Source organism: Myotis nattereri, assembly GCF_964212035.1.
Source record: "Myotis nattereri genome assembly, chromosome: 13".
Lineage (NCBI taxonomy): Eukaryota > Metazoa > Chordata > Mammalia > Chiroptera > Vespertilionidae > Myotis > Myotis nattereri.
In genome coordinates, this window is record NC_138088.1 from 44,420,431 (window position 1) to 44,440,595 (window position 20,165).

Consider the following 20,165-nt stretch of genomic DNA (forward strand, 5'->3'; position numbering starts at 1 on the left):
GGCACTGGAGAGAAAAGGAGGCCCGGCCAGCACGTCCAGAGCAGTTTTAATGGGGGTGGAGGCGTATAAAGGGCAGGGCCCCCTGAGGGAGGGAAAGCAAGGCCATGCTGTCCCCAGCCTGTGCAGAGGGGCCTGGCATGGACACCCTTCCTCCACCTCTGGGAAGAGAGAAGATGAGCCCTCAGGAAGGAAGGAAAACCAGCTCGTCCCCAACTCCTGGCCTCTGTCTGAGCCAGGCCCCAGGGTGGAGGAGGGTTGCTGGTGTCAGGGGTGGTCTCAGCAGAAAGCAGAACCTTTGCAGGCCTCCCCCCCCTCAAAAAAAAGCATCAAAAGTCCAGGGCCCTGGCCCCTCCCGCCCTAGCCCCCAGTACGAAAAAGTGCAAAACATTATCACAAAATGGGGGGGTCTCAGAGGGGCTCTAAGCCTGGGCTCCTGAGGCCCATGCCCTAGCCCTGCGCTGCCCCGGACACCGCGTCCGGCGCGGTAGGGCCCTGGGCCGAGGGGCCCTCGGGGTTCGCCCGAGGCCGGCCCGGGCTCAGGCAGGGCCATGTCATGCAGGTGCCCAGGGGGCACCCCCCCCCCCACTCTCACCCCCAACTCAGGGCTTCCTACGCCCACTGCCTGCCCCTGCCCGAGGCTCTGAGCCATGCCATTGAGCCCGGGGCTGGCTGGAGACACTGGGCTGCAGGGAGGGACTGGCGTGAGGTGGGAGGACTCCATCCTCTGTGCTGCCAGCTTGGGCCAGTGCTGCCTCTACCACGTCCAGCTCTTCACTGCCCGCCTTCAGCTTGACCCGAAGCAGCGCTGCGTATGTGCCGTAGCGGGATTTCTGAGGCAGAGGGGCAGAGGCTGTGAGCCAACTCTCCACCCTCTGCCCATCCCACCCCATCTCTACCCCGTCTGGACCAAGGAGGGATACCTAAGAAGGTTAGGAGATGGCAGGTTCTTGCCCACTCTGAACCCCCAAGGATGTGACATGATCCCCAGTAGGTTGGTGGCCCTCTGTGGGCTCTCAAGATTGCCAATTGTAAGAGCCAATGTTTCTTGAGCCTTCACCAGAGTTGGGAAAACAGCACTTGACAGACATCTCACTCGTTACCCTAGTGAGTACAGAACAGTCTCCCTGTCCCACAGAAGAGGAATCTAAAGCTGAGAGGGATTAATAAGCAAGACCTGGTCCCACTTAGGAGTCCATGCCCTTAACCACTAGTCTGACCCTGTATTGGGACACAGGTGCCCAGGGCCGGGAGGCTCACCTCAAACTCCAGGTAGGCCTCCTTCTGCCGCTGCTCCTCAGCCTCCTTACCCCGGGCCTTCTTGCCCAGTAGGGCAGCCTGGTGCTCCTGCAACTCACTTGCCATGGCCTTCAGCTTGGCCTCATGGGTCCGCACTTGCTCCTCCTAGAGGCAGAGGGAACTCTAGCACACACAGTGCCTTTGTGCAAGTTTATTTAAAAGGTGCCCCTTTCTTAGGATGAACAAACTACTATGTCTGGATTCACAGCATGGCAAGTAGAGGGGCAGCTAGGTTTCAGCCCATTCGCCCCCACCACCCCATGACCAGTGTCCTAGTCATAGCCAGCAGCCTCGACTGCAGTTGGCCTGAGCCTGCCCTACGCCATCCCATTGGCCAGGGGGACAGAGCTGGGAGTACCTGGGAGAGGCGGGTGGCAGCGCTGGGCAGCAGAGGACGGCTGAACTTCTTCTGGGAACTAACAGCAGCTGGGAAGGGGGGTGCAGAGAACATGGCGGCCACCACATTGATGCGAGTGATCCAGGACTGCATCTGCTCCAGGCTCCTGAGGAGATAGCACAGCTACTTGGGACCTGAGCCCAGGATTCCTATTCAGGAGGGCTAGTCCTGGCTCAGGATGTGGCCCGCGGAGGAAAGAATCCATCCAGGAACAAGGGAGGGAAACAAGCTGGGAATGGAGAGAAGCGGTCTGGGATGGGCAGGAGGAAGGCACTCACGAAGCCTGGAAGAGGAAGACCCGCCAGTCAGCTGTGCGCAGGTAGAAGACGTGGGGCCTCTTGCTGTAGTCCTTGGCGCGCGTGGCCAATGCGTGGTGGATGCTGATGGCATTCTTAAGCTCTGCCTCCGATAGGGCCTTCCCAGGCTGGTACTCCTCCTGCAGGATGCCCATCTTGTCCTGGCCCAGCCCAGCCACATTCCCCAGAGCCAGCTCAGCCCCCACCCCTTGGGCTGGCCCCGAACCTTCTGCAGGTAGAGGATCATGCCCTTGAGGATCCCATGGAAGCTCTTCCAGCCCCGTTTGCCCCGAGGTGCTGGGGGGAAGGGAAACAGGTCACGGGAGGACTGGGACAGGCCCGCTCCCTTCCATTCCCCCAGACCCTCGCACCAGGCCACGTACTCTTCCTGCAGTCAGGGTCTGCGTGCACCTTTCGCACCAGGGCCCCGTGCTTGTAGACCGCGGCCCCAGGCTCGGGAGTCAGGTCCAGGAAAGGGCTGGAGCCGCTGCCACTGCCCCCGCTGACCCTCTTGATGACCTTGGGGTTGGGGTCGGCCAACTCAGACAGAGAGCGTCTCAGCTCCTCCTCGTCTCTGCAGGTGTGATCACCTCAGAGAGGGCTGGCTATGAAGCCACACCCTCCCCTTTCAATCCTGGCCTCTGCTCACCCAGGAAAGCCCCTCTAGTGTTTGTAGACATAAGGGCTGGGGAACTGCTCTCAAAGGGTGTGGCTCCCCTCAACCTGAGGCCCCTGGAATCATAGTTCCCACCTCAAACCAGGTCTCCCCACTCAGATCAGGGCTCCAAGAGGCAGAATGGCTCCTCAGATTACAGCCCCCAGGGTAAGGCCATGTCTGTTCCTTCCTCCCCTCACATGTAGCCAACCCCATATTCCCCATTTCTGCGCGCGCGCGCGCACACACACACACACAGCCTTCTCTACCAGGACAGACATATGTCTGACTCAGCTGTCTCAACCACACCCACCACCAGCTCACAGCTTGTTGGCAAAATGGTGTCAGAAGTAGCTGCTTCCTAGTGGTCCCCTGCTACATCCCTATCTGCAGGCTCTGTCAGGTATCATCTGACAAGTGATTCTGTCCGTCACTCGGAGCTCAACCTGCAAGCTCCCTATTGCCTCCCACATGGAGCCTATAATACAACCCTACCACACTCTCCTTCCACACTCCAATCAGGCCTGTCCCTTTAGTCTCCCCACCCCATACTCACTTCAGACATCACATATTTGCCGCCCAAATGTCAACTTCCCTTTTTCTCTTCCCAAACAAATGTTTCCCCTTTCAAGTCTTGCCCCTCAAGTCCCAATCCTCCAAGAAGCTTTCCCTGTACCCCAGTCCTAAGCTCTGCCTCCTGAGGTCTTCTCTCCCACCTGCTGGGAACTCCCATCTAACTGAGCAGTGGCTGGACTCTTAGCAGATACTAGAAAATACGTGATCTGTTGACTGTTTAGATGAGGGCTCTACCCTCAGACTGGGGGGCCCAAGGCTAAAACGGGGCCTTCTCTCTCAGATGGACTCTTCAGGAAGTCTCCAAGACTGCTTCTGACTCTCTGTTTCCACTGGGACTATAACAGTAGACAATGGGGGCCCTTGTTCTGTGACACTTAGGGCTCCCTAGGACCCAAGAGGGGTCTCTCATGCTATTGGCCCAGGGCCCTACCTCCAGAGACTTCTGTTTTCCCACTAGGATTGCCAAGGGACCTCCCCTTCTGCAACCCTCCTCCTAGGCCAGCTGACAATGGCCACTTACCCCAACCCAGCTTGTCATAACAACCCAGCTAGAGACAAGACACAGAACTCCAAGTCCAGACAAGCATCTCCAAAGAAGGAAGTGAGGCGAATTTCCTGCCTCTCATGGCCTCACCCACCTCCCCTGCCCCACAGCCCCAAGACTCACAGGGCCCACCTCAGCTCTCTCCACCTCTCCAGGCAGACCCTTCCCCACACCCACATCTCTACCCCACCACACAGCCCCAGGACTCACATGGCCCACTGCAATTTTTCATTCTTGATGGAGCTGTATAAAGCCTGGGGAGGGAAAAACAAATCAGGGCAGTGTGTGTCAATCCTGGAGGAAGGTGCATCAGGTACCCCAATGCCAGAGCCAGAGCCCTCCCTCCCCTATGGGGGAGAAGACAGAATTGAGGGAGAGGGCAGTAGGTAATGACCAAGAACACGGGCTCTGGAACGGAGTACTAGGACCCGGGCCCAGCTTTGCCACGTCAGCAGCATTGCTTTAAGCAAGTATCCATGGGGAAGAACACAGTACCACGTGTTTAATGAAGGGAAAGCCATTAGCACAGGGTATCCTCATATGTGATTGATGCACAATTAATGGCAACTGCTAATCTCTTTGTTATTGTTAAGAGGCCATCCTGCTCAGATCCTTGGTGGGAGAAACAGCTCTGGAGGGAATGGAAAACAGTATTTCAAGAAGTTCTCCTTTTCCCAAATGGCCATGCTTTGGGCCTGTTTTACAGCCTAAAACCACACAGAGCACATGGGGAAACTGAGTCCCCAGAATGGGAACTCACTGTCACTTCCTTCCTCGGCCAATGAGAACATACGATGGCTCCCAGCCCCAGGACAAGCTGGAAGCATCCCAGCCCAGACTGCCCCCTCCACAGGCCAAATGCCAGGGCGGTCTAGCCCCCGGCCAACTCCCACACCTCATGTTCCTAGGAGTGAACATTAGTTGAAAAGGCAGCAGTTTCAGCTTCCAAACCCTGCACACGCCAAACTCCCCGTGGATTTCTCAACCAGCCACTTTCCTTCAGTACAGTGGGCCTGGGGCACCTGTGGGACCTTGTGGTGGTCAAAGGAGAGAACGGGCTGGAGGAGTAGCATAGGAGACCCCTCTTCCTGGGAGTGGCCTGCAACATGGGTCCACACTAGGGCCTCCCACTGTGGGGGTGCTTCCCACAGCCTGTCTGTGAGTAGGTGTGTCCCCAGCATGTATGTCAGGCTAAGTGTGTGGTGTGATGCTGTTTGCATGTGAGCTGGGTGCAGTGGTGACGTAGGCACCTTCTCTGTGCTGGGACACAGCCTACCCCCAACACACCAAGGCCTCTGACTCTCACTGCCCACAGCCATGCAAAACAGCCCCCATGAGCACACCCTGTCCAGCGCTGAGTACACCCCAAACACAGCGCGACCAGGCTTATGCGCACACAGCTTCCCAGCACACACCCAGCATAGCTTGGACTCTAAGCCTTCACTCTCCAACTCTGGCCAGGAGGCTGAAGTGGCCACCGACATCCAACCCGCAATCCTTGTCCCCAGCCTTCCAGTTCATCTCCTGCCCTTTTTGGCCCCAACCACATCTCCCTTCCAAAGTCCTAACCCCCCTCCGTGAGCCCCAAGTCACGCTCCCATCCAGAAGACCGAAAGGCCCTTTAGTTTGAGGTGCCCAGCTTGATCAGAGGGTCTGTGCTCTTCCCTCTGCAGTCCATGCCCACCCCCGGCGACCCGTGGGCTCTGTCCCTGCTGGGCTCCCCGCCTCAGCCCCACCGGTGCCCTCCTCTGCGCCTTCTGCCTCGGGTGCCGCCTCCCTCCAGCCACCCCCGCAGCCGCCTAAGTCGCCCCCCAAGTCGCCCCCGGGCCTGGCGTGGGCCGCAGCCCCAACGCCCTCACCGCCTTCTTCTTCTTGCGGCTCTGCAGGCGGCTGACCACCAGGTCGGTGTAGAGCACGGGCTTGAGGCTGCGCGAGCGCTGCGGCCACCCGTAGCACAGCGTCTCTGCGCCGCGGTGGGTGCGCCCGTAGCGCACGGAGCACAGCGAGCGCGAGCGCAGCCGCCCGGCGCTGCTGTGGATGCTGTTGACGCCGATCATCCTGGCCCCGCCGGCGCCCCGCGGCCCCCGGCCATGCCCGCCCGCCCTCGGCCCGGACGCCCGCGGACGGCTTCCCCCCGACAGCCGGGCTCCGACCGACGCAGGACGGCGCGGCAGCGGCTATGTCGGCTCCGCGGCTCCGTAAGCGGGAGGGGGGCGCCGACTGGGAGGGGAGGGCGAGGGCTGGGGCGGGGACGGAGCCAAAGGGAGGCGTCTGACCGAGGGGGGGCCCAGCGGCGCGACGGGGGAGGGGCCGAGGGAGGCCAGGGAGCCCCACCTGCGTGGGGGCGGGCAGCTCTGGGGCGACGGGGGTGGGGGGCGTCGGGAGCCCCTAGGCCAGGAGCTGTGAAGGTGGGCGGGCCCTGTGGGTCTAGAACTCCCTCCAAAGCAAGTCAGGGTTTGGGGGTTTGGGGGTTTGGGGGGTTGGGAGGTGGAATGGGGGGAGTGGTGGTGAGGAGAGAGGTCGGAGCGCCGCCTGGCGGCCCTTTTTACCGAGACAGTTCGGCCGCGAGGCGAGGCGAGGCGAGACGGCGGCGCAGGAGAGAGGCAGCCGTGGAACCGCTCTGGCCTCATCCAACTCAACGACTCGCAGCACCCTCCAACGCCCGCGTGTGGACCCCAACTCAGGTACACACTCCCCGGCTACAGACATACACCTCAACCAGCCACATGCACCCCAACTCACGGACACTGCAAATTCAGATGCACACCTCGAAATGTACAGTCATTAACGTGAAAACATACACCCTCTACTCACCGACACGTTATAGATCAGACAGCCAGTGCAGAGATCTACATCCCAACCACGTAAACAACAAACGGCACCCCCCCCCCCACCTCAGACACACACCCTAAGCCCTAACGCACAAACATACCCAAATCAGACAAACCCCATTGCTTCAATTCCGTGGTCGGCAAACTGCGGCTCGCGAGCCACATGCGGCTCTTTGGCCCCTTGAGTGTGGCTCTTCCTAAGCCTTAGGAGTACCCTAATTAAGTTAATAACAATGTACCTACCTATGTAGTTTAAGTTAAAAAAATTTGGCTCTCAAAAGACATTTCCATTGTTGTACTGTTGATATTTGGCTCTGTTGACTAATGAGTTTGCCGACCACTACTAGGTCATACATATACAACTCAAGTCAAGCATCCCCCCAACTCCCAATGGTCACCCCCACTCAGATACATCCCCAAATTCGGAAATCCAGCGCAACTCAAGCTCACAGACGAGCCCCGAGGACACCCCTGTGCACTCACATTTATGTGGTGGCCCAGGGACCCCTTTGCCAACCTTGGGGGTTTCAAGTAAGTCCAGGCCTCCCTGGATGAAACCACCCATCGGGGGTGGGGGGAGCCCACGGGCCGGATGCCCCTCTTCCTCCCATCCTCCCAGCCCCAGGGTCACAGACCCCGCAAGGGGCCTGGGCTCAGGCCCGCCCACCAGGAGCCAGAGGCACCGTAGGGATCTGGCTCCAGTTTGGCGCTAACGTTCTGCCAGGACTTGGAAAAGCCTTTGTCCCTCTCAGGCCCCGCCACCCCGGGCGTCTCCTGTGCCGCGGTAGCGGGATGACCTTTGTGACTATAAGCCCTGGGGCGGGGGAGTGCGGCGGCGGCGGAAGCGATGTGCCGGTGTGCCCCCACCCCACGCAGGGACCCCTGGCATCCTCGGGAACACCGGAGGAGGGGCCCTAATGAAGACAAATGCAGGGCCCAGCGCCGCCAGATCACGCGGTTTTCAGAGCCACCTCCCCTCCTCCCGCAGTGCGCAGCCGGACCGCACGGCCAGTGCGCATGTTCCGGAGAGCCGGTCTGTGAGGTTGGGGGGGGGGGGGGGCGGGGCGGTACCCAGGCCGAGTGCGGCGAGGCGAGGCTCGGGAGGCAGGGCCCCTCACCTGGCCAGTCTCGGACACCCGCCCACAGGTCCCTGTCCCGCCTCTCCAGCTGCCTGTCCCCTGCCCCGCCCCGCCCCCCACCTTGAGCAGCTCCCTGGGGAAGTCGCCGCCTTCGTTGAGGCCCTCCAAGTTCCCGATGAAGTCTCCGCAGGTCATGCGCTTCCCGATGTTCTAAGGCGGGGAACAGAGGCCTGTGAACCCGGGCGGCCCTTGGCCTTCCAGGCCTTGAGGTCTTGGACAGGGTCTGTTTTCCGGCTCCTTCCCGCCATACCCCACTCACGTGGCCATGGAGATCGGTGTTCAGTAGCATGAGGGCGCAGGTCAGCGTGTGCGCACCGTCTAGGGCAGAGTTGACATTCAGCCTCCCTGGGACTCTTCCCACCGCTGTCTTACTCAGACTTCCAGCTCATCCCCTGCCCCCTTCCGGGACCCCTTTGGCCCACAACCACACTTTTGTAAGTCCTGAAGCCCATTAGTGAGCCAGACCTCAGCAAAGATTTCTCTTTTCCAGCAGATCCCTTAGAAGGGACCTCACCCTTTTCTCAGGCCACCCTCCCTAGCTCTCTCAGGTGCTGGGGGCTGTCCACTGCGTGCCCCCTAACACCCACATGCCTGTGTCTCTGCACGAAACACACACACGTGTGCCTCACACAGTTATGCGGACCAGTGCGGCCAAACAGAATCCGCACTCAAGCCAAGCACTGTTTGGCACATATATGTGGACAATGGTATGCAAACACACCTGTCACCTGCCTCTTCACAACACACACTAGACCCTAACAATATGCCTGCCCACATGCACAGTTCCACATCCATGTAGCCAGGTCAGCATTGTCTGCACACAGGTATGCCCCCATGCCTGCAAGCCTGTGCATTCATTCATTCCGGCACACATACCCATGCACCTAGGCACACACACAGTGCCCATCTGCCTCAGTGACCAGCCAGGAAAGCCCTGGCCCTGGCCTCCTCACCCTCTGAGGACAGAGCGCCAGGGTTGCACTGGAAGTATCTCTGGGAGAAGTGGGCCAGCACGCGCTCCCGTTCCTGGGTCTCACCCATTAAGGCCAGCTCCTTCAGAAACACCCTGGAGAGGAGGGAAGAAGGAGCACGTCACCCCCACCCAAGGTCCCCTTACCAGGTAGCCCTGGCTCTTGGGAAGGGTGATGTCAGGGCAGCTTAGGGGAGGTGCGGGGGCTCAGAGGAGGCAGAGCTAAGGCCCTGCACACCAGGCCTGGAGAGCTGGGGCTGCACTCAGAGGGCTCACCACCCACCTGAGAGCTTGGTCCAGAGTCATGCCCGTGAAGACAAAGAACTTGAGGTACTCTCCAGCCACGAGCTTACTGAAGTCATTGCTGTGGGCAGGGTAGAGAGACAGGGAGAGTCTCAAGGGGAAGTGTCAAGAGGCCAAATGGGGGGGTTACTGAGAAACCTGGGGGCATTAGGTAGAGGGGGTGTGGAGGTGCTGCCCACAGGATGCGTCCCTCCTTCCCCCGCTCATTCCCAGCCCAGTGGTTTTACTTCTTGCCCAGGTGCCGGGCCACATCAGCCTTCCTGAAGCCGTCCAGGCGGTACAGCCTCTTAGCGAGGCGCTGCGCGGCCTCCAGGTCTGCTTTCTGCCCGTTGGACAAGGTGTCCGTGCTTCCCAGGGCCAGCCGTTCTGTGCTGTCCAGCTCGGAGTCTGAGTCAGATACCAGCTGGCTCAAGGGTGGTTCGCTGCCGGGGCAGAACGCAGCTCAGAGACAGGGCAGCTTCTCAGGGGCCATCCAGACCCTTCCTCTGCCTCCAGAGCCGGATGACAGAGGGGAGACTGGGACATGGGGAAGACATGTTCTTTTCTCCAGAGGGGATTGTTCAGGCTCCCTCCTTCATCACCTCCTCTCTGTGGAAGTCCTGCCTCAAGTCTAACCCACATCCACTTTGCTGCTGTGGGAATTCTGGCTGCTTCCCCAAGGAAGGAGAAGATGAGGCTCTAAGCTGCAGTGGGGTGTGAGACGGAGAGGAAAGCCCCACACTCCCCATTCTCCCACAAAGCTCCCTAAGTTTGCTGTTGCACATAGATTCCCCATCGCCACTCTGGTCCTGCTCGGACCTAGTCTTATATCTCTAAGGATATGGACAAGGGTCAACACAGGCTGTCAGGGAAGAACAGTAGATGGTCAAAAATTTGAGGGCAACAGGGACAGCTTCCCACTCCTATATCTTTCCTCCTCCCACCCGTTAGGGAGAGGAGCCTCCTCCTTGGTCCTTCGCTTCTACTCACAAAGAAGCAGGTTCTGGGGTAAAGGGGACTGCCGGTCAAAGTGCTCCCCCTCATCTCCTGTCTCCTCCTTTCCTTCCCTCCCCACCCCAGCTGCTCTACTTGCAAAGCCACCTGTCACCCAGAGACAGAGGCCGGAAACTCCTGGTTGCTAGGCAACCCTGTATCTCTGGCCACCCCCTCCTGTTGCCATGGCTTCCATGACTGAGAGGGTAGCTGGCAGAGGAGAGAGCAGAAAGGTTAGACTGATGAATGGACTTCCTGGATAAGGGTGAGAGACTCCTGATTGGAGGGGGAGGTGGCTTGGGAGGGAAGCGATGGGGGAGGCTGGTGGCTGCATCTTTGGAAGAAGCCTCCAGGCTGGATGGGTGTTAGGTCACAAGAATTCTAGGCAGGTGGCCGGTTCTGTCTGGGGAGGGAGGGGCCCTCCTGGAGAGGACATCCTTCAATTCTGAATCTCGGTTTCTCAAGTCACTGGATCTGAGACCAAGTGCGGGGGGAGGGGGGCGGGGGGGGGGGCTCTAAGGGGCTCCCCCTCACAGTCAGTGGAAAGTCCTCCAAGTGGGAAACAGGGCATCTGCATTCCCTAACCAGGCCCCTCAGGGGTCAGGAATGTCAACTACCTCTTCGCACTCAGGCTCTGTCCCTTTGAGCTGTTCCTAGAGCCCCAGGGGCCTTGAATCTGAGAGACCAAAGGAATCACTCACCTTCCCAGGGGTGCCACCCCCAGCCCAAAGCTGTCCTCCGAGCGGCAGGGACTAGGGGGCTCCTTCCCTGGGGCTTGCTTGGCTGCAGCCTCTGCCTCTTCTTCCTCCCCTCTCTGTGTCCAAGGCCCATCAGCAGCAGAGCTGGTACCAGAATCCGGTTCAAGAGGGGCAAGTGGGGCGGGAACAGGGGGATCAGGCCGGGGGATGGGGGGTTGGGGAGGCAGCTCAAAGGTGAAGAAGGGGCTCTGGGTTGGGCCAGGTGAGGCCAGGGCCTCCAGGGAGGCAAGGCTGGTGTAGGAGGTGCCCTTGGCCCGGTGTGACTCCAAGATGGCTTCGAACACACAACTGAAAGAGTCAGGCCCATCAGCCGAGGGGCTGGTCCCAGGTAGGAAGGGCACAGGCGACTTGAGAGGCCCCAGGTGAGGCGTCTGGGTGCCTGGCCTGCAGGGGCGGAGAAAATCTCCGATCAGGGGCCCAGAGGACAACTCTCAGGGAGCATTTCATTGAACTTTCATACTGACTCTACAAAGGGGCTTATCACCTGCTTTTCACAGTCCCCCAAACCCCTTAAAAAGCCATCTGGATAGGGGCTCCCCACCACAGGTTCTTCAAGCTATTTAGTGCCTTGGGGCACACCATCCCTATCCATCCCCAGCAACCAATCCCCTTCCTCTCTCCCTCCGTGCTAATCTCCCTTTCTCCTCCTTCTCCCTGATCCTCTCCCCTCCTGCCATCCCATTTCTATTTCTGGCAACATCTTAGGAGAAGGAGCTGAGGCTCCAGGCTGCAGTGGGGTGTGAGATGAAGAAGAAACCTCCACACTCCCCATTCTCCCACCAAGATCCAGGGTATGGATTGATGCTCCCACACCCCAGGCTTAATTCTGGCCTCTGGCCTCTCTCTCAACCCTTTCTTCACCAGAAAGCCTTTCCTCCTCTATCCTGGCTACCCCCTGTCCTGCTGGGTTCTTGCAGATGTCCCCCCCCCCCCATTCCAGTATTCTACCAGGCCTCAGGCCTCTGTCCAGAGTCTCCTGCCACACCATGCTGTTGGCACCACCAGCTTGGTCCTGACTCTCCCAACCCCACCCTCATCTCTATTCCAGTCCCATTGACCCCAGCTCTGCCTCTAGACCAGTGGGAAGGAGCAGCCACTGTCCTCTCCCTCTCCCCCACTCACCGTGCCCCCTCCGAGGCCTCAAACACCTCATCGTCCACCTCCTCTTCCCCACCTGCCTCATCCTCATCGCCACTGCTCAGGCTGGCATGAAGGCCAAGGCATGGGCCCGGACGTGGGGCAGGTGGGCGGACGGTGCCAGGCAGGCCCTCAGAGCTGGGCTGACTCTCGATGGCTGAATCAGCCTCCTCCCGCTCAGCCAGCACTTCATCGATGTTGGTCTCTCGGTAGCACCTCAGGGGCACCGTGTCCAGGTCGGTCTCGGAGTATTTGGCCGCTCGCCCCACAGCCACCCCAGAGCCCTGCCCTGAGCCCACCCCAGGTGGAGATGGGGGGGCCTGCTCTGGGGGCTTAGCACCTGCAGTGTGCACAGGCATCCGGGTCAGGAGGTTATCCAGGTCAGCTTCCTGCCCTGACTGTTCTAGGAAGGAAGTCATCCCCACTGCCTCATGTTGGCAGGCGGTTCTTTGACTATCTCACCACCATTCCTCCTGCTACAAACTCAGCTTGTTCCTGGTACCAGTAGAGTTCATTTTCTACTCCAAGGACTGATCCTTGGTATCCTGCCATCCCCTCCTTCCACTACCCAGCTTCCTGCAGGTGCCCAACCCAGCCACCATCCCCAACCCCTCCATCCTAGCACCTGTGGGAAGACAGGCCCCAGGCCTGAGGAAGCATTAGCTGACACAAGAAAGGCTGGGGGAGGTTTAAAGAAGGACCCCCTACTACACCTCGCTGCTGAGAAGGACCTGCCCTATTCCCCTTGCTCCAGTCCCAGCCTTACCTGAGCTGGGGGGTGCCAAGGAGCCATAGAAGAATTCCCATTTGGCTCGAGCGATTCTCTGGGCATGAGAGGAGACTTCCCGGGGTGAGGACCAGGTGTCTCCCTAAGCCAAGGAGGGAGAGGTAGAAGACACCCAGAGATAAAGCCAGACATGCAAAGACAAAAGAAAATGGGATAGAAACACAAAGAAAAACACTCAGAGACAGAGATGGAGGTGCAGAGACAGAGGGACAAGCCCAGAGGGCAAGAAAGAGATTTAGAATAGGAGTGAAGGATTCAATGAGTAGCCCACGGGGCCAAAACGGCCAAGGAGTCCAGTCTTGCCCCTTCCATAGGACTCTGGGGTTCCAGGGAGCCCAAGGGAGGTCGCATACCTGGTTCAGGAGTCCAGTGCCAGCAGGTCCTCGGAATAGTGTGGCCAGGTGCTCAGAGGGTCCCCCCAGCCCATTGGGGAGAGAGGAGTAAAGGCCATCTGCCCCGACCGGAGGTGGGGCTGGCGGCCCGTGTAAAAGGCCCTGGCTGCCAGGCCGAGCCGAACCTCCTCCCGCTGGGAGTGGGTCTGAAGTGGAGGCCTCCAGCCGCAGCTTGCGGTTGGAGCCAGGCCCAAGAGCTGGAGTGGGCCTGGGAGGAGCGACCCCACCCAGGTCCCAGCTCCGACTCAAGCCTCCGGGAGCAGGTAGCCCATTCAGTGGCCTCACACTGGCCTTCTCCACAAAGCGGAATATGACTACGGAACTCCGGGCCCCTGGTGGAGGCTGCCCAGTGGGTGAAGAGGGTGCCCAGGGTGAGGGAGCAACACGGGGTGAAGGGGGGCCACGCAGGGGTGTCGAGGGTGCTGTCACACGTCCCAGTTCCCGGCCTCGGGGACCTGGACCTGCCACCCGCCGTAGCAGGGAGCCCGTGCTGCCATACATGCTGGCTGGGGGACTCTGAGGCACAGGGCCTTCGGGGAGCCAGCGGCGTGGGCATCGTGGCGGGGAGATGGCACAGTCACCTTCAGAGCAGAAGCGCATGGCACCCTGGGCCATGCTGGGGCCCGGGGGTCAGGCTGGGGGGGCAGGGATGGCGAGGCCAGGCGGGGAGTGAGGGGGCAGCATGCTCTTCTGACGGGCCTGCAAGAGAGGAAGGGGAGCAGGGGGTGAACTGCCAGGGAGTTGGATGGACAAGAGAGCAGAGACAGGGAGGGGAAAGCTGGCTGGGGCCACTGAGCACCAGGGGCCTAGCCCACCCTGGGACTATGGCATCATTGACCCCTCCCCTGGGGGTACTCAGGCCTCCTGCTTGGGCTACTTCCGTGGAGGCCTGAGGAGAAAAGATTGTTCCCTCCAAAAGGACCCTGGGTTCTCTCCTTCTGCCTGGGGACCCTGAGCATCACCTGGGGGGGGGGGGGGGAGCGGTGGAGGAAGGAAGCTATGTTGGAAGCAAGGAAGTTGAGTGAGCCTGGAGTCTCTGTGGCATTTTGTAGGTACTACGGGTGTGGGGGGAGGGGAAGACTGGTGCCCCCACCCTCTGGGCTAGGAGTGTCAGCCAGCCAGCACTATCATGCAGCCACAGTTAGCTCCTCTTATGGAGGCCCCAATTCAGGCCCCCTGGAAAGAGAGGAAAAGGGAATTGGAGAAGGGGGATTATAGAGGGACCACAAGGAGCTGAAAGGCATAGGGTGAAGGGGAAGAAAAAGGCCTGAACAGAAGCCGCTACCCTTAATACATACATGATGGATGGGAAAGGGACATTTTTGTTCTTAATATAGGTACACACACTCATGCACACACACATACGTAAGGACCAAAATGTCATATACAGTTAAACACATTCAGAGGCTACACGCAGACAGGCACACATACACATTGCTCAGAGACACACCTTCACACAGCCTCACAGTCATAACAACTATGTGTCTCATGGGAAGGCACATGCTTGTTTTACACACAAAGAGATACCCAGATACACACAGAGGGACCCTCATTCTCTAATGCTCACAGATACATAGGCATATCAGATACAGAGACCCACTGGTCACAATTACACACAAATACAGGTGCACACTCACACCCATGCTTAAGCAGGGACACACACCCTCTCTCCCAACCCCCACCCGTCACTGGTCCCCGGCGGGGGAGACTGCACCAGACCCTTCTCCCCCCGGGGGTGACGGATTTTGTCCAGCCAGGAGGCACCTCGGGGGTGAAGGGGCCTCTTGTGGCAATGCAGGGTAGGGGCCGGGGTCAGGAGCAGCAACCCTGCTACTCAGGCTCCTGAAACTCACTTGAGGCCCCGCATCTCCCCAGTGCCACCCGGACTCAGTACTCACCGCCGCCGGCTTGGAGCTGGGGCCGAGGAGGGAGAGCAGAGGCCGGGCCCAGCTCGGCTGTGAAAGCAGCGCGGCTCCCGCTGGCTCCCGCTTTCTCCAGGCCCGCCCGCCTCTGCCTCTCAGTCCCTCCTCCTCCCTGCGTGGCTCCGGCAGAGCTAATCTCACCCCCTCCCAACCCCCGCCCTCTCCCAGGGCCCTGAGCCCTGGAGGCTGCGCTCCCCGCCCCCCCCCCCCCCCAACACACACACGTTAGGTCTCGGCTGGACTCTCCCGCCAACCCGAGACCCGCCCCTGACGAGGGGAGGATGTATGGAACCCGTTTATTTTCCTCCACCCTCACGTGCCCCACCCCGATTGTGTCCACGTTCCTCTCGCCACTGCCCCCTGAGCCACACGCAGGACCCAGCTTCACACGCGTGCCCCGCTCCAGACCTCACTCGTGTCCCTAGGAGGTGGCCACCTGACCTGTTACATGCCACACGCGCTCCCGCCCCCACGAGCTCCCGGCCGCGCCATGCGAACGGTTTGCGTGAAGAGAGCGGACCCGCCCCCTAAATCCCGGAGACCATCAATTTATGGAAGAGAGACTTGGGGTGCACCGCCTCGAACCCTCCGGGGTTCGGGGTCTCAGGCCCAGGAGACGCAACCCTGACCGCGCGCCCAGGATGCAGTAGGAGGTCCATCAGTCAGACTTCAGGAGGCACTTCCTTGATGCCTGAGCTCGGCGCCCATTTAAAGATCAGAGGTTGGAAGGGATGACGCCGGGACTGCAGGTAGTGGGGTGCAGGCAACGCTGGTGCCCTTGGCCAAGGTAAAAGGGGGCCCATCTATTTTTAAGTAAGCGCCGCTAGAGTTCCTATGGCAACCGCTCTCACAGAGAAATCCCGGGCAGGCCGATGGTGACCTCGCAAAGAAGAAGGGGTCTGTTTGGGTGGTCGGGGGCGCGAGAACGTGCGAGGCGGGACGCACGGGGCTCACCGCGGGGAGGGGCGGCGCCGGCTGCGCGTGGTGCTGAAGGGGACAGCGCCAGGTTTGTCGCACTGCGCAGGCGCAGAGGCGCTAACAAAGCGGGGAGGAGGTGGCGGCGCGCGGCCGGGGGAGGTGCGCGCCCACATGGCTCTATTTTAGCAGAGGTGGATCCTTCCAGCTATATCCTCCCCAAGCCGGCTGAGGAAGGAGTCAGTCCTCTCCCAAGTTGACCCTCTTTGATCCTTCCCCTCTGCTGGCTTCCCTCTTCTCACTGCATTGGGAGATGAAGGCATGTGGAAAGAATTCTGGGAACCCCAGGGTGCTTTAGTTCTTTATTCCGCTTCGCTCCACTCTGGACAAGGCGCTTGCTTCCTCCCCAGGGCCTTGGTTTCATGTTTAAAATGGAGTGACAGCACAGACCTGCCCACTTTGCAGAGGTGCCGGGAGCCCTGATGAGATCGTGGATGGGAGGGTCACCCAGCTGGGGGACAGCTTTCAGCGACACCAGTAGCTCTCGGAGTCCTTCACACCCTCACCACCAATGGGTGATGGGGAAGGCATTGCTCCAGGGGTTCCCCGGTACGGACCCTGGAACTAGGACCTGGGACGCCCTGAGAGGGCAGCTTAGAGTCTGAGGCCAGAGCTCAAGGGTGTCACTGCGCTACGGTAGCCCAGACCCAGAACCAGAACCAGACCCAGACCCACAACGAAACCCCCAACGGAGAAGCACTACTCCTGGCGGCTGAGCTGAGCACGCTTCTCAGGACTTTAAACCTCCTAGGGGCCGAAACCGGTTTGGCTCAGTGGATAGAGCGTCGGCCTGTGGACTGAAGGATCCCGGGTTCGATTCCGGTCGGGGGCATGTGCCTGGGTTGCGGGCACATCCCCAGTGGGGGGTGTGCAAGAGGCGGCTGATCGATGTTTCTCTCTCATCGATGTTTCTGACTCTCTATCTCTCTCCCTTCCTCTCTGTAAAAAATCAATAAAATATATTTTTTTTAAAAAAACCTCCTAGGGAAGGAAAGGGACCCAGGCTGGAGATGTAGTTCTTTATTTTATTTCATTTCATTTCATTTCATTTTATTTGTTTCAGAGAGGAAGGGAGAGGGAAAGAGAGATAGAAACATGATGAGAGCGAATCATTGATCAGCTGTCTCCTGCACACCCTACACTGGGGATCAAGCCCTGACCAGGAATCGCACCCTGACCTCTTGATTCATAGGTCCATGCTCAACCATTGAGCCACGCTGGCTGGGCGAGATGTAGTCCTTCTTTTTTTCTTTTTTAATATATTTTATTGGTTGTTGTTTTTTTTTTACAGAGAGGAAGGGAGAGAAATAGAGAGTTAGAAACATCGATGAGAGAGAAACATCAATCAGCTGCCTCCTGCACACTCCCTACTGGGGATGTGCCCACAACCAAGGTACATGCCCTTGACCGGAATCGAACCTGGGACCCTTTCAGTCCGCAGGCTGACGCTCTATCCACTGAGCCAAACCAGTTAGGGCAGAGATGTAGTCCTTCTTAATGCGCCCTGCATCTGTTCCCCCAAGGTGTAAGCCCGTTCCAACTCGTCCAGGAGTGGAAGGGGTTGGATAGCTCCGTACTTCACAATCAACCAGGAATGGGAGTTTTGGGCAAATTTGCTTGATGAAGAAAAATGTAGCTTCACTCATTCAATTCATTTAACAATTATCGAGCACCTACTACATGCCAGGCATTAAGACCTAGATAGTTTCTTCCCATTTTTCAAAGTCCCTAAAAGCAACCAGAGGGCAGAGGGTAAGCCCGGAACTTTGGAATTCCGGCTCTGCCCCTTCTGCGTTTGGCCTTGCTTGCTCCTCCCATCACCACTTCACTCAAAATCATCCACTGGCCCAAGGCAATAAAAGAAGCCAGTCTCTGCAGCAGCATCACGTTCTTCAGACTCGGGTCTCGAGCCCTATAGCGGAGAAGGCGAGATCTAATGTTACAGCACCGGTCTGTTCCGCCCTCCGTTTCGGTATCTGTCTCGAACGCTTTCCGATAGGATCCTCAGTGAGACGGCACTCGATTGAATCGGTCTGTCACTACTGCCCAAGGAGGCGGGTTCGCGGCAGCTGTTCCTAAGCCAAAGCGAAAAGACCTTACTGCGCACGCGCAGTAGACAGCCGAAGGAGCCACCGATGGAGCCGTCCGGAGGGGAGCAAGAGCTGGGAGCCGTCAGGTACCGAGCACCGAAGGGCCGAGAGAGTGAAGAAGGACCTGGGGGAGGGGAGTTGACCCGGGACCTGGCCTAGGGGCCGCTCTTAGGAGCTAGGGCGCAGGAGCGTAACGGAGACGGACTCGCAGGTAACAGCGGTCCGGGGACGCCGCCGCCAACGCCCTTTACCCACAGGCTCCTGGACCTGCCTTGGGAAGACGTGCTGCTCCCACACGTCCTGAGCCGGGTTCCGCTGTGCCAGCTGCTCCGGCTGCAGCGCGTCAGCCGCGCCTTTCGGGCCCTAGTGCAGCTGCACCTGGCGGGGCTGCGCCGCTTCGACGCCGCTCAGGTGAGCCGGGGGTGGGGGTGGGGAGAGGGGGGGACAGAGCTCCGCCCCCATCTGGGCACCGCCCTCGCCTTGTCTCCAGCCCAGTTCCCAGTCCCTCTGTCTACCCTTCCAGACCCCCTTAGCCCTCCAGGGGTGCCCTGGAAGAGAGCTACCTGCGGGAAGTACTCTCAAAGGACGAGTACCGGGTATCAAGTCCGAGGGCGCCTGGGGCGTGGGGTCTCTCCTGGGAGGGCAGGTGGCAAGCCCCAGAGGGCAGGCTGCTGCCAGGAGAGAACTCGTCTGGGGCGAATAGGCAGCGCCAGCCCCATCCCCCGCACCAGCTGAGAGTCGAGGTGCCTCCCTGCCTGCAGGTGGGTCCGCAGATCCCGCGGGCCGCGTTGGCCTGGCTGCTGCGGGACGCCGAGAGGCTGCAGGAGCTGGCGCTGGCGCCGTGTCACGAATGGTTGTCGGACGAGGATCTGGTGCCGGTGCTGGCGCGGAATCCGCAGCTGCGGAGTGTGGCGCTGGCCGGCTGCGGGCAATTGAGCCGCCGCACGCTGGGGGCGCTGGCCGAGGGCTGCCCCCGGCTGCAGCGCCTGTCGCTGGCGCATTGTGACTGGGTAGACGGGCTGGCGCTGCGCGGTCTCGCCGACCGCTGTCCGGCCCTTGAGGAGCTGGACCTCACCGCCTGCCGTCAGCTCAAGGATGAGGCCATCGTGTACCTGGCGCAGAGGCGCGGCGCAGGGCTCCGAAGCCTTTCTCTGGCGGTCAACGCCAATGTGGGGGACGCTGCCGTCCAGGAGTTGGCTCGAAACTGCCCAGAACTCGAGCACCTCGACCTGACCGGCTGCCTCCGCGTTGGAAGCGACGGTGTCAGGTGCCTGGGCCTGGGATCAGTGGGATGGGAGGAGGGCAGTTAGCCTCTAGGAGGAGGGATGGGCAGTAATCAAAAGGCAGAACTGGGGTTTCTCTACCACAGCACCCCCATTCCGAACAGGAAAGGCCTCTGGGATTGCCTCGACCAGAGAGCCCACAGTTGAGAAACTTTATTGAACCAGTATTTACACATTGGCAGTTTTCACCTACATAGATTTCTGGCTTTTCTTCAACCAGGGGAGTTGAGCAGTAACCCTTTAAAGAGACAGGAAGTCTCCAGTTCATGGAGGCATTAAGTATATAACCCCGATCCAGGCCCCCTTCCTTGTGTATGGAAGCAAAAAGTATGCCCCGAGATAGTGGGATACATAGGGGCTTTGCTGGCTTCCCCTACCCTGGGTGTAGCTCTTTGGCGCCCTCAGCCTCACCCCACACCTCCCCTAGGACTTTGGCGGAATACTGCCCTGCGCTGCGCTCGCTCCGAGTGCGGCACTGCCACCATGTGGCCGAGCCCAGCCTGAGCCGCCTGCGGAAGCGCGGCGTGGACATCGACGTGGAACCGCCGCTGCATCAGGCCCTGGTGCTGCTGCAGGACATGGCAGGCTTCGCGCCCTTTGTCAACCTGCAGGTCTGACCCACCCACTGATGAGGCACAGCTGGACTGTGTGTCCGGGCCTGACTATGAACTGTAGGAAACTGGACTGTGTGGGCCTCTGGTGAGAGGCCAATGCCCTACCCCCCCCCCCCCCGGAGCTTCAAATAAAGAGCTTTTTACCCGGTCCTGCCTGGCGCTGCCCTGTTGGAGAAAGGGGACAGACACAGTCCCCCAGCACCCCAGCTCTGGGGCAGAAATGATCAG

At 59.7% G+C, this 20,165-nt stretch overlaps 2 protein-coding genes across 5 annotated transcripts; one reads left to right on the plus strand and one right to left on the minus strand.

Moving 5' to 3' along the window:
- Positions 1–29: 29 nt before the first annotated feature.
- PSD (pleckstrin and Sec7 domain containing) lies at positions 30–15,071 on the minus strand. Its single transcript, XM_081105349.1, has 17 exons — positions 14,952–15,071; positions 13,015–13,752; positions 12,641–12,743; positions 11,860–12,214; positions 10,681–11,121; positions 9,235–9,429; positions 8,988–9,068; positions 8,688–8,800; positions 7,994–8,052; positions 7,795–7,884; positions 3,975–4,018; positions 2,373–2,563; positions 2,216–2,286; positions 1,972–2,129; positions 1,655–1,799; positions 1,258–1,401; positions 30–830 (listed from the first exon to the last, which is right to left on the minus strand). The coding sequence occupies exons 2-17, from the start codon at positions 13,666–13,668 to the stop codon at positions 600–602; spliced, it is 3,075 nt and encodes a 1,024-aa protein (XP_080961475.1). The 5' UTR covers positions 13,669–13,752; positions 14,952–15,071; the 3' UTR covers positions 30–599.
- FBXL15 (F-box and leucine rich repeat protein 15) lies at positions 10,222–20,085 on the plus strand. 4 transcript variants are annotated; one of them, XM_081105352.1, is made up of 5 exons: positions 10,222–10,244; positions 17,950–18,126; positions 18,298–18,451; positions 18,802–19,307; positions 19,751–20,085. In XM_081105352.1, exons 2-5 carry the CDS (start codon positions 18,086–18,088, stop codon positions 19,938–19,940), a joined length of 891 nt encoding a protein of 296 aa, XP_080961478.1. In that variant the 5' UTR covers positions 10,222–10,244; positions 17,950–18,085; the 3' UTR covers positions 19,941–20,085. The 4 variants fall into 4 exon arrangements, with proteins under 4 accessions (XP_080961478.1, XP_080961479.1, XP_080961477.1 ...); XM_081105353.1 differs by lacking the exon at positions 10,222–10,244 and adding an exon at positions 15,501–15,762 and having other exon boundaries at positions 18,002–18,126; XM_081105351.1 differs by lacking the exon at positions 10,222–10,244 and adding an exon at positions 15,512–15,762.
- Positions 20,086–20,165: the final 80 nt, after the last annotated feature.